Source organism: Natator depressus, chromosome 17 (genome assembly GCF_965152275.1).
Source record: "Natator depressus isolate rNatDep1 chromosome 17, rNatDep2.hap1, whole genome shotgun sequence".
Lineage (NCBI taxonomy): Eukaryota > Metazoa > Chordata > Testudines > Cheloniidae > Natator > Natator depressus.
Window position 1 is genome coordinate 10,528,593 of NC_134250.1, and position 12,874 is coordinate 10,541,466.

Sequence of the window (12,874 nt, forward strand, 5' to 3'; positions counted from 1 at the left end):
AAATTCACCAGATTTGAAAGCAGATACTGTCTGAATACTGATCAGGGTGCTGCATTCTTGCCCCTAGAATTTGTCCCCTCCTCTTTGTGTACTCTAGAAAAAACAGCTTTGTCCTTTGTAATATGGATCGCTGTCTGAGACTCATAAGTTTCAGTACTTTGCTGATGCTTTGGACCCTAAAAGAGGAAAGTGTGATTCGAACTGCCCCAGCTTTTACATGATGAATAAGGAAAAGGGAAACATTAGTTTGCCGATGAAACATCCTATAGTTTTGAACACTGAGCTTGCTTCAGAGTACACGCCAGGCGAGAATCTGTTGTACCTGGTGATGTGTAAACGGCGACAACCGGCAGAGATGTGGAGAAGAGAGTGGTGATAGGGAAACCTTTGGTGTGATTTTCTTGATGCTACTGCCGTCTGGTAATTTTACACTTTTTGTAAGCAGCTAAAGGTCCACATTTACATTTACATAGAGTTTTGAAATCAGATCACAAAAGGGCCATAGACATTATATATAGAGTTGGTAGTTTGCAGCTATGCACTTCTTCTGTCAGTGGGCCTGGGAACAGGAACTTGGGATGAGACCCGAACTGGCTGCAGTTGCTCAGTACAGGTGAGTTGGACAGTCAGACAGGGAAGTGCGATGTCCTGCTTTTGGAGTGGTATTTTCGGTGCCCTGTTGTTTAAAGCTGTTGGAAGAAGCTTTGATGGGAGTGTATGACACAGCGCCCAAAGAGTGCCAGACCTGTTCAGTGCTACGATTTTGTTAAGCTATCTGCAGTATCTGGGTTAGAAGATGAAAGCAGAAGAGGGGAGAAGGATTATTTAGGATTGCACAAAAGGGTATAATCCAAAGGAACTGGGGATGAGAAATATGAAAGTATAATAGAGGAGGTGTAATCCTTCCTGTTCATTCATATGAGCCTAATCCAAAATCCACTGTAGTCAATGGGGTGTCTTTTTCAATTGGGAAATCAGGCCATAGGCCAGGGGTGGGCAAACTTTTTGGCCCAAGGGTTGCATCCTGGTGGAGAAATTGTACGCAGGGCCATGAATGTAGGCCTGGTGCAGGAGGGAGTATGGGGTTTGGGAGGGGGTGCAGTGTGCAGGAAGGGGCTCAGGGCAAGGGGTTGGGGTGCACAAGGGGTGGAGGAGAGGGCTGAGGGCAGGGGGTTGGGGTGTAGGGTGCAGGAGGGGTTCGGGATGCGGGCTTTAGCCTGGCGCCACTTACCTCAAGCGGCTCCGAGGTGGCAACGGCGTGCAGCGGGGCTAAGGCAGGCCCCCTGCCGCCCCCACGCGGCTCCCAGAAGTGGCCAGCATGTCTGGCAGTGGCTCCTGGGGGTGGGGCAGGTGGGTCCACCACACGCCGCCCTTGACTGCGGGCACTGCCCCCGAAGCTCCCATTGGCCATGGTTCCCTGTTCCTGGCCAATGGGAGCTGCTGGGGGTGGTGCCTTCTGCCCTCTCCCCCACCCAGGGACTGCAGGGACATGGTGATGGCTGCTTTCGAGAGAGGCATGGGGCCAGGGCAGGCAGGGAGCCTGCTTTAGCCCCGCTGCGCCATGGATCCAGCCTGCGGGCCGTAGTTTGCCCTCCCCTGCCATAGGCCCTTATGGGAAAATCCTATAGAACTTAACAGGAATGAAATTAATAGGGTTCTACAGAAATTTAATTGGGTTCCATTAAATCTTTACAAATCTATAGGGCCAGATCTTCATTTGGATGAAATCAATAGCGATATTCTGATTCATACCAGCTGAGGATCCAGTTCTAACTGAGTTTAATACCAGTGGGTGAGATCCTTTCTATAGGGGTTTTTTTTTTAAACTGTCCTGCAGCATTCTATAAAAAGGCTAGAATTCTATTAAATTCCATAGGATGCCCCAGCAAACCGACTGCAAGGGAGTAGTTTTCTGTTAAATTCTATAGGGCTTTTCCGCAAGAGGAGCCTGTCATCAACTGACAGGCCTTATTTGAACAGCAAGCTTCTGATTTCAGTGTGATGCTGAGGACAGGTTGGCATGGAAATGCCTCACTCAGCTGGTGGCATAGTGATCCATTAACCTTGGCTTCACCTTCGATGGCCCAAAAATGTATGCTCCACTATTAGGAGACCTACAATCCTTGCGCTGTATATTGAAAAGCGTGAGAAAAAGGAAACTGAAGTTTTAAAGAAGACAAGTTAACAGCCGCCGACCCAAAGGAGAAGCCCCCTCTGTAATCAGCGCTTGCACAGAACTGTAGCACACGCTTGCAGGAAGTGGTGAGAGTGGTTTTCCTCCCCCAGAGCTCAGACTAAAGGCACAGAATAGCTGGAGGGAGCACACTTCATGCATTGGCTGTGCCCACTCACAGAGTGCCCTGTCTTCGTGTTTGGCTTCGAGCAGTGGGGTTAAGGTACAAGTGCAGCCGTGGACGGGGGGGACATTGCCGGCGACGCTAGGAAGAGTGAGCACGGCCAAGCAGCCACGATGTTTCATAGGAAACGCAGCGTCTCGTTCGGAGGTTACGGATGGTGGGTGATTTTTACCATTCACTTTGTGGGGCAATGAGCGGAGAGGAGGGGTTTTTTGTTCCGTCTTTGGTTTCCCTGCGGTAATTTAAAGGGGAAAACCCTTTGGTGTTGGTAATGTCCTGCTTTGAAGTAGAACCTGCAAAGGAAAGTGTCTTCCTTGTGCATTGTGAGAAGGGGAATATCTGAATGCTTTTGATTGAGGGACTTGGTTTTCTTTGATTCCCCTCCTTCTGAGATTTGACAGGGACAGCCTCTCTTAGCATAGTGGTTTGGTGCTTTACAGTCCATTCACCTTTTGGCACGAACACATTGTTCACTTAAATGCACAATTGCAAGAAGAGATCTGCATGAATTTCAGTAGCTCCTGACTAGGTATGTAATCTGTAGTAGCAGGGATGCACTGTCTAATGCTATAGTGAACCCAGCCATTTAGTCGCTCTGTCTCTTCCCCTTTCTTCTTCTAATAAATAGAGTATCATGGTTTCAGTATACATGAAAGAAGAGTTTATTGCACTGCCCATCAAGAGATAAGCTTCGAATCCATCTGCTAAACTGTATTACGTGCATCCAGGCATCTAGCCTGATTTACCATGGACGCTGAGTCCAGGATGGATTGTCAGTGACTGCTTGATGGATTGCTGTACACTTTATCCTTACTAGCTAGTGCTGGACTTGTCACCTGTCTCCTGATTTAAAGACTGATTGATATTTCTGGCCAGATGACAATTCAATACCCTCTTCCCTGCTTCTAAGAAGTCCAACTGTGGTATGTTGCGATCAGGCCACAGCAGTTAATGGATGTATCAGCAATTTCATCATCAAACCAGTCATTAAGGTCTGTCTCCATCCACTGGACAGATACAGCTTGGGCAGAAGAAGGTTCCCTTCAGGCTACCCTGCAAAAGTCGTTCATTCGAACTTCTAGGGGCGAGAGCATAGTTCGCTTTCCCTTGCACATTCAGTCCTGAGCATGCCCGCTAAACGTGTGCCAGTTGTGATATTGCTTTTAAGTAGAGCTGGTCAAAAATGTTCTGATGGAGCAGTTTTCTGTCAGAAAATGCTGATTAGATGAAATCAGAATGTTTTTGAAATGTTCCTTTTATAAAAAAAAATTGACGAAAAATTATTGAAGTGCTTTCTTTTGATGTGATTGTTAGATTTGTGTGTTATATATACAATAACAGTTTAAATAAAGCGCTTTGATAAAGTCATTTAGATACTTCCAAACTAAAATTTTTTAGAATTTTTGTTTTGCAGGAAATGTTGACTTTGTTCTGATTCAGGATGAAACTTTGAAATGTCATAATTTCCTATGGGAAAAAAAATCTAGGCTTTGCATGGCTCTAGTTTTAAGGTAGCCTGGCAGTTGCCCATGGAGAACTGGATCGCAATCCCAACAAACTCATTTGACGTAGACTGTCCATGTTAACTGCTTCAATCACAGACAAGCTAGCTCAAATTCAAACCAGCTCCCATGAGCTGAAATACCTCTGTTTCCTTGCTAGTTTACTGAATCATTCAGCCCTTGTCCAGGTTGCGTTTCCTTTCATGCCTTACCTTACTAAGCATAGAATTAAACAACGGGTCGTCACTGCACCTTTTGCATTTTCTTTCACAACAGCATGTAAAGAAGGACAAAGCATCAGCTGTAACTTCGAGTTTCCTGCCTCCATCTGGCTTGCGTCACCATCTAAATGCTGATTCATTTTAAATAATATTGTTATGGATTTTTGTTTCTATATCAGGATCAGTGTCTCCTTCATTCCGATATTGTCAGAAGTAGGGGAACGTCTGCAAACTTATCTGGGCATAATCCATGTGGGATATGTGCTATAACACTGATTAGCAGACAGTGAAACCTGGGCTACAGGTCTTTTGTTGGGATGGGGGTGAGGGAGAACGGGTGCTATAGGAAAGGCCCCAAATGAAGTCGATGAGAGAAACCCCACTGTTACATACATCATTGGAAGATGCAGCAGGCAAGGTTAACGACTTCTTGGCAGCTGTTCAGAATTAAGACTTCAGTAATACTAATGCTTGGCTTATGCAGAGCATCTTGCACTAAACTCAGGTCTAATCTAGAGTGGCCTAAGCGTGTGAATCAGAGTCCTTTGACTCCTCTTTCTTCGGCCCCAGTTGTACCCCTCTCACTCATGCGGAGTAGTGCTTACTCGCATCTCCTTGAAGTCCATGTGACGACTCAGCATGCAGAATCAGGCCCTCTGACGGTATCTGTTGCATAACAGAGCACTGTTCTATTGTAGGGTTGCCAACTTCGTAATATTTAAAAATCAGACACTCCAGCAGGAGTGCCAGAACCTCTCCTTCCCCCTGAGGCCCTGCCCCCTGTTCACTCCTCTTTCCCACTCTCTGCATGGGTCAGGAGCAACTCCCCTACAGAGCCGGGGCTGGGAGCTGCAACTGCCCGATGCAGGTAGGCGGCGGCCCCGGCTGAGTAGGGGTTGTCGCGGGTGATGATTCGATGCCTCCTTGCCTCCCCCACCCGCAGTAACCAGACATTGGGTGTCCGGTCAGGAGATCTGACTGGATACCATCAGGTCCCCTTTGTGACCGGACACCTGGCAACCCTACATTCTAAGAGCATGAGGTTCTGTAACTTCATTACTGGAGCTGCTCTCTAGCCGATCCATGCACTCCATAAGGTATGAGGGGAAGGTTAAGGTTGAATTTTAATGGGACTCGTGGAGTAAAAGGTTAATCAAAGGAGTAAGGGTAGTAAGCAGGGCTTTGAATATATCTATATTGTAATACATCACTTTAATTAAATAGGAAGCTTTAAGAATCATGAGACTCGAGAATAAGGTTTGCAGGAGCCCCTGACATAGCAGTGTGATGTGTCTCCCGCTGCCCTCTGCTTGTGGGAAGCTCACTGAGCTATCATGAGGTGATAGTGATCTTTTCTGTTCTTACAACAGATTGCAGCTAATGAGGAGCAGCCAGGGGAATTTGGAGTGCCACCCGAGTGCACGTAATGCCATTGCAGCAACTTATGCCATTGGGCAGAAATCTAAGGGGCACCCCACAAGCTGAAGTCTTTGGGAGCCGTGGAGCTCAGCTCTTCACCAAATCAGGCCATTTTTAGAAAGAACATTGGAATGGCCATGCTGGATCGGTCCAGGGGTCTGTCTAGCCTCATATTTTATCCCTGACAGTAGCCAGCAGCAGCAGCTGCTGCTGCAGAGGAGGATGCTAACCGTGCTGCAGACGGCAGTTATGGGAATCTTCAACAGGGAAGATTCCTAATCCACAATAGTTATGGCTTTGGCTTAAGCGCTGAATCACAAGGCTTTATAACCCCTCCGAAACCCTGGTGTGTTTTCTTAATATTCATGATTCTAACTCTGGATAGTCTTGTTATCTACACAAATGACAGTGTACATGAATGTAGATGCTGTCTTCTGAAACTCATGTGGGGAAAATCTGGCTTTAGTATTTACTGTGGCAGGAGAAATCTCGCAGCTTCTGAAGCCAATGGGAGTAAGTAGCGCAGGATCAGGCTCTCTGTAACCATTGTAGTTCAATGAATTGTATGTGATACTGTTGATTTCCAAAGCTGACATTTGGCTGAATGCTAAGTTAAAAAGACAAGCATGGGAAGAGCGGCCTCTGTGCTTGTTTACTAGAAAGGAAGTGATCTGCTAATTCACCCAACACCTGTATCTATTTATCTTACCACAGTGGTATATCTGTACATCTTGACAGACACACCCTTTCTGTGGGAACCCCATGAACGAGATTTACCATCAGGGAGGTTACTCAGCCAGACCTGAACTCATCTTCGATCACTCAACAATTTCCAACACTGGGCCCAACACAGATGCGATTTTCTTTTGTCTGCAATATTTTTTTGCACAGAATAAATGTGTCTGTTGGCCAGCTTCAGGGCTCCTTGCCATTACACCACAGCTTCTGCTCTGTTTCTGCTGGCGATACTGAGTCAAAGTGCTGGACAAATCGTAACAAACTGAATCCTGTGAGGGGGGGAATTATTATTTTTCCATTTCACAGAAAGGAAGAAGCAGCCAGGGTTCATATGATAGACTCCTGATATGCTCTTACCCGCTTTCATTCTCTTCCCTGCTCTCTGCCTCGGAGAGCTGGCTGTGAACAAGCACTAGTACGATGATCTTTTTGCAGGCTGATGCCCGTGGAGACTGGCCTGGAAGTGAATCACCCAATCCATGCCCCCCCCCCCCCCAGTCTGTTTCTCTTGCATCATGAAAGTGAGGGCTGCTGCCAAGCTTCTGAGTGAATGCTAGGGGAGCATGCGTCAGTATGGGGCACATCCTTGCTCCTGTCTCCATGGCTGCGTAAGGACCTATTGGCCGCGGAACCACTGCGTATTTGCTGTGCAGTGGGTGGCCCGGTGTGTGTGTGTGTGTGTGTGTGTTAGGATTCAGGGGGTTCTGTAGGCAGGGTACTTGCACTGCAGCACATGGTGTGGTTTTCTGCACCACAAGCAGGCTCATGTGAAGGCTACTGATTAAAACAGGTCCCAATTTTAGTCCCCTTGAAACTGTGGTTTCCTTAAGTGCCGTTTGTTTTTCTGTGAAGCAAAACAACAGCAACAGACTTTTCCCTTCTTGCATTTGCATCGGTATGAAATCCACTTGCTGCAGCTCTGCTGTGTGGTCTATGAATATTTCAGCACAGATCCTTTAGGAGCTAACTGTCTCATTTACCCACAATCCCCTTGGGTCATTTGCAGCAGTAAAAAGTTTAGGCAACAGACATTTGCACCCAAAAAATATGCTTTAAGGTTCAACTTGCTTTACCAGGACCTGAGAACAGCTTTATCACATAATAATGAATAATGCTTTTAAAATCTGCCTTATGCATGGAGCGAATCCAGGAGTGTGCAACTCATGGCATGCTTTATTTTAGAAACAATAATGTGCCCACTTTTTGGGAGCGGAGAGTCTGAGCAGATGTTAAGGGAAAATGGTTAAATGACTGATGAGCCCATTAAAGCCTACAGGGAGATGTCCATTAACTTCAGTGAGACCTGGAGCCAGGGCTCTCAGGTTCCAGATCATGGGTCTGATCCTGCAAGCCTGACTCAGGGGAGTAGCCCTTGCTCAGGGGAGTAGACCCATTAGCTTCAATAGATTGGGCCCTGTGGGCTGCAACCCACTAGTGCAGGGGTTCCCATGAGCTGTGCGAGTCTGTGATGGGGGAGGCTGAGGGAGCTAACCTGTAGTATGAAGAGAGGCTTAAGTCTTACTTGTGCACTCTGCCCCCAGGCTGTCACCTTGCCCCACCTCACCTAGAGAGACCCCCCCGCCCCTCAGAGGGGCTGAATGCCACAAACTGCCCACTGTTTGCATAATAACTATGCCTGCACCCTGTATGGGGGCACTGGGACACAAGAGGCTCCCTGTACTCTTCCCCCCTTTCCAGTTGCCCCCCAACACAGAGTACAGGCATAACTTGTCCATTTGTTTTATAGAGCTCTGCAGTACGTTTTCCCTAGGATCCCAAAGCTTCTGTATGCTATAATGAAATGTGCCTTGTAAAAGGGGAATTTTGACTGGACTGTAGGGACTCCTGGAGTAAGAACAACCCTTTGCACTTATTTTGTGCCTCTTGTCTGGGCTCTCAAAATACGTGATGAAGGTGGTTAGGGAAACTGAGGCACAGAAACTGAGGGAAACTTGTGGGAGGGAAACTGACACACAGTTTCAGGTAGGGAAACTGAGGCACAGAAAATGAGTGAGTCACCCAAGGTTTCCCAATGAGCCAGTATCTGGGAAATAGAATCCAAATCTACGGAGTCCCAGCCATTTTTGACCCTACGAACTAGGGAAAAAAATGAATTTAAAAATCGTTAGAGAACCTTTGTCGCATGGCGTCTTACAATAAATGTGGACTCGATGGGCATGATCCAAAGCCCATTAAAAGTAGTGTGGGAGGTTTGATATTGAATTCAATAGGCCTTGATCAGGCAGGCCCTGCCTGGATGACTGTCACACCAAATGCAGATTGGTTTCTCCTGAGTTCTGAAAACAATTTGAATCTGGAGATTTTAAAGAAGGTTAAAGTAACTTGTGCAACGGAAAAGACTCAGCTTTGCACTAGGCTCTTATAACACTTGGGAAATATTCTCTGGAGGAAGGGAGGAAATGCAAAAGTGTATACACAAAGTTCGGGGGAAAGTTAAATTTAGCATAACTGGCAATGGGTATTGTGCAATAGTTAACACGTGGGAAGGAAATGTGGGCTAAACCAGGTTTTACGTTGAACTATTTTGAGATGTGAGAATGGAATGCTAACATATAGGACTGCAAAGTATGAGCAAGGGTCTGATCTCACTCCACTGAACTTGCTCCTCTGTTGTTAACACCATCCACTTCAATGGACCCGTGCTAGAATTATATTAGTATAATCTGGAATTGCATAACCTGTTGTTACATAACTAGCCCATGTGGCATGCACTCAGTGGGGAAGTTCAGTCGTGGGAGAGGAGTTCTGTAAAGTTACTGGTAGATGGGAAACAGTATTTCAACAGCATTAAATATTTTTTTGTGATCACGTTGTAAAAGAATGATTTTTGGATAAATGGAGTTAATTCCACATGACCAATAATGTTCCATTTGCAGTCATTGCCAATAGACATAATTTTACATTTTAAGATATTAATACTAGTTGCCTTAATTCAGGTTAATATTATTGTGACGGGTTGGACCCCCCCTTCTGGGATGCCAGCTGATGTACTGGGATTTCACTGAGCCTCTCTTGCTCAACCAGCCTGGGTTCCCTCTCACTGCTTTGCTGAATTAGGCTTTCCAGTCTCTTGCAGCACACATACACAGATAGGGCCACACCCCGCTGCAGTCACAGACTGAAGTCAGCTCTGTACGAGAGGACTCCCCCAGTACTCACGTGCCCACCCCTTTTGGGAGATAAACCCAAAATAATACTGTCCTGCACTGTATAGAAAAATCTGCCCAGCACACGCTCAGAAAAATCTGCCCTCTTCCTCAATGTGAAGAGAGATGTGCACAACTTCTTTTGCCCCTCCCCAGTTATAAATTACATAAACTGGGCTTAATAATAAACAAAATAAGTTTATTAACTACAGAAGGTTAATTTTAAGTGAATATAAGCAATACCAGACAGAACAAAGCAGATTACTGAGCAAATAAAAAAAAATACACAAGCTAAACTCAGTATAGTTAAGAAACAGGTTACAAAATATAATTTCTTACCCTAAATGTTGTTTTAGGCAGGTTGCAAAGTTTCTGTGGTTTAGGGTTCCAGTTATATTTCTTTTCAAACTGGACCCCTGTCTCAGTCTGAACTCCCTCCTTGCCTTCCCTTCAGGTGTCTTTTGCAGTCTTTCTTCTTGGGCAGACAGGCCATAGAGAGGAGGAGTCCCATTTGCTTTCCTCCCCACCCTTAAATAAGATTTACATAAGGCGGGAATCCTTTGTTTCCCAAACTTGACCCCCCCTTCTCTTTCACTGGAAAGCTGTACGAAGTCCCAGATAATGTTTAGTATCAGGTGACAAGACCACCTGACCTAGTAGTGTCACAGTTACATCCTCCGATATCTCCCAGGAGGGAGAGAGATTAGTATCTTCATGGTTTTGTTCGTCCTTCCTGATGGCCCATCAAATCTGAAGGCCTGTTGTCTGGTGGGTGTCTCCCCAATATACATCCAGTTGTAATTGTTACGTAGTCCATATTCCTAACTTTAGATACAGAAATGATACATGCATACAAAATGGATGATCACATTCAGTAAATCATAACCTTTCCAATGATACCTTATAAGACCCATCCTGCATAAAGTATATCTGTTATGTTGTATCCATATTATAAGCATATTTTCATAAAGAATATGGAGCGTAGTGTCACAATTATTTCAATAAGTGTTCCATGGACACTTATTAAAAGTACCAAATAAATAGATAATGGCTTGGGATCTCGTAAACCACTAGGAATCAGACTCCAGCTACAATTTGACAGTACTATCTTGTATGTATACAATGTGTCGCCTTTTGTCTGTGGATCTGAAAGCACTTTGAAGACATTACTTACACTGTACAAACAGCCATGATGGGGTATGTATCAGCCCCATGTTACAGCTGCATACATCGAAGCACAGAGAAATGACAATCCCAAGGAAATGTACCAAATTGATAGGACAGCAGTGTATAAAACTCAGGAGTCTTGCTGTTTCCACTTGGTCTAGCTACCTGTCCACAGTAGCTGTGGAGTTGCAGGTCAGAGTTACTAGGATTTGGTAGAATGTTCTTGGTATGTTTAGTTTTGTCAGACCTTTTTTCCTACCTATATTTTAATCTTCCCACAGAACAAAACCTTAGAATGCACAGGTCTTTTGAAGCATAAACCTTTCTAGATTGGGTCTCCTACAGGATGTAGTCTCTCTGCCTTTCATCATTCAGTTATGAGTGTGAATTTGTCTCACATCGCACAGGTTGTAGTCAGTGCCTGAGAAAACATACATTGTTGGGAGGCTCCCAGTCCTGCAGACTGGGCCCTGGACTGCATGAAACCTGGGTTCCATTCCTGCCTCTTCCACTAGCCTGTTGAGTGACCTGGGGCAAATCACTACCTCCTTGTGCCTCAGCTTACCCACCTATGAAATGATGCTTTCCTCCTTTGTAAAGAGCTTTGAGACTTGCAGATGAGAAGAACTACTTTACAGAATATATATCAATATAGCTGGACTTAAGTGGACCATTACTGGTCAGGGTATGAATGAAAACCAACCACAGGTTAGGAACATCAGTTCTGGGGAACAGTCACTCAATGGGACCTTCATTCTCTATAGAAATATAGAGAAAATCTATTTTTACTATTGAGTTGTGCATCCACAAATTTACTGCTGTCTGTTACTGCTGGAAGGATTTGTTTAAGGCTCTGAGTTGTGATGTTTAGTGCATTAAATGGTACAAGGATGCTTTTGAATTAAGTACAATCAGTAAACAATTCATGCTGTGTGGCATATTGTGTTACTTGCTTTATGGTGTAATTGAGCAGCATGTTCTGTTTTGGGATTTCAATGAGCTGTTCATGGTCAAGACTTTGCACCAATGAACCTCACTCCGGCCAGATAAATGAAACTTCCGAAGGAGAATGTCGGGATAGTCAATTTTATCAGCAGCCCTTGGGTCTCCTAAGAACACAGTGTATGAGGAAAAAAACATTCTAGGATGTCTAACAGATCAAAAAGCCCATTGGATACTTAGTAACACTCTCTTTTTTCTTTTTTCAGGATTGACAAAAAAATGCTCGCCAGTCTGAAGATCAAGTAAGTAATCAGAATTTTCTCTGATTATAAAGCCATATTTGTGTGAAACTCCTAAATAGGGGACCATATTTGCAGATCCAGAGAACTTGGGATTCTGGTCAACTAGTTTTCCCTCTGGTTTTCAATCAGTGGACCAGATTCTGTTCTCAGTTATGCTGGTGTAAATTCCAAGCCGCTTGGTTAACGTCCGTGTATTTGCAGTAGTGTAATTCAAATCAGAATCTTACCTGCTGTGTATACAAGCTTGGAAGAAGCTTACTGACAGGTAAATCTTAGGTCAGCAAAACCAGGTTTTATTAACTAAACAAAGGTGGTCTAAACATTTCCATTCTGGAAAGTTGTATGTCTAACACTGGGGTGTGCAATGTTTAGTTAAAAAGAGAGTACTAACTCTCCCCAACAAACTACTGTCAGTTCATTTTTTCAACCACTGTCTTTCTTTTGATTATGTCCAGTCCATGATCCAGCCCTTTGGTGCATTTTGCATATATGTATAGAATAAGATGTGAAAGACCTTGATTTGCAAGCATGTGCAAACTGATTTATTTGTTCCCTTTTAATTTCTGGTCAGTAATATGGGTTTGCTGAGTAGCGAGTTCTTGCAGTATATAAGTATTCCAATTGGCTGGCTAAGATGACAGTTGTTCGTGACAATCGCAACAATCATAATGTGCCACACTTACTCCTTTTGGATGGTATCTTTCTCCATGAGTAGTCCCCTTGATTACAAGGGGACTGCTCGAAGAGTGATTTGCTACTTATGTGAGTAAAGGTGGCGGAATCTGGCCCTTATGGATTTATCTGAATACGGTTGGTTTATTTAGATGTATAGAAATGCTAAAAAGTGCCCATCCACATGCTCTAGGTCCCTTTGACACTACTTTATAATACACCCTGAGTGCAGCTGTACAAGTGAGCCAGGCAACTTAAACTCAAATCCCTTTCCCGCCTTTGATTCCCCATCTTTACAGTTTCCATGTTTGCAACATGCCCTGATGTTCCTTAGCCTTGGGCTATTTTAGATAAGGGGAGGAGAGCGAATTCCCAAGCTGTAGGGTA

The 12,874-nt window shown here is 44.7% G+C and overlaps 1 protein-coding gene across 7 annotated transcripts in view; it reads left to right on the top strand.

The window, feature by feature from the left end:
* RAP1GAP2 (RAP1 GTPase activating protein 2) overlaps window positions 1-12,874 on the top strand; it is a 252,831-nt gene that overhangs the window by 42,295 nt on the left and 197,662 nt on the right. For all 7 annotated transcript variants that reach the window (XM_074974531.1, XM_074974533.1, XM_074974535.1 and 4 more), the window contains one exon: window positions 11,780-11,815. In XM_074974531.1, coding sequence (XP_074830632.1) covers window positions 11,780-11,815 — 36 coding nt within the window. The remainder of the gene's footprint in view (window positions 1-11,779; window positions 11,816-12,874) is intronic.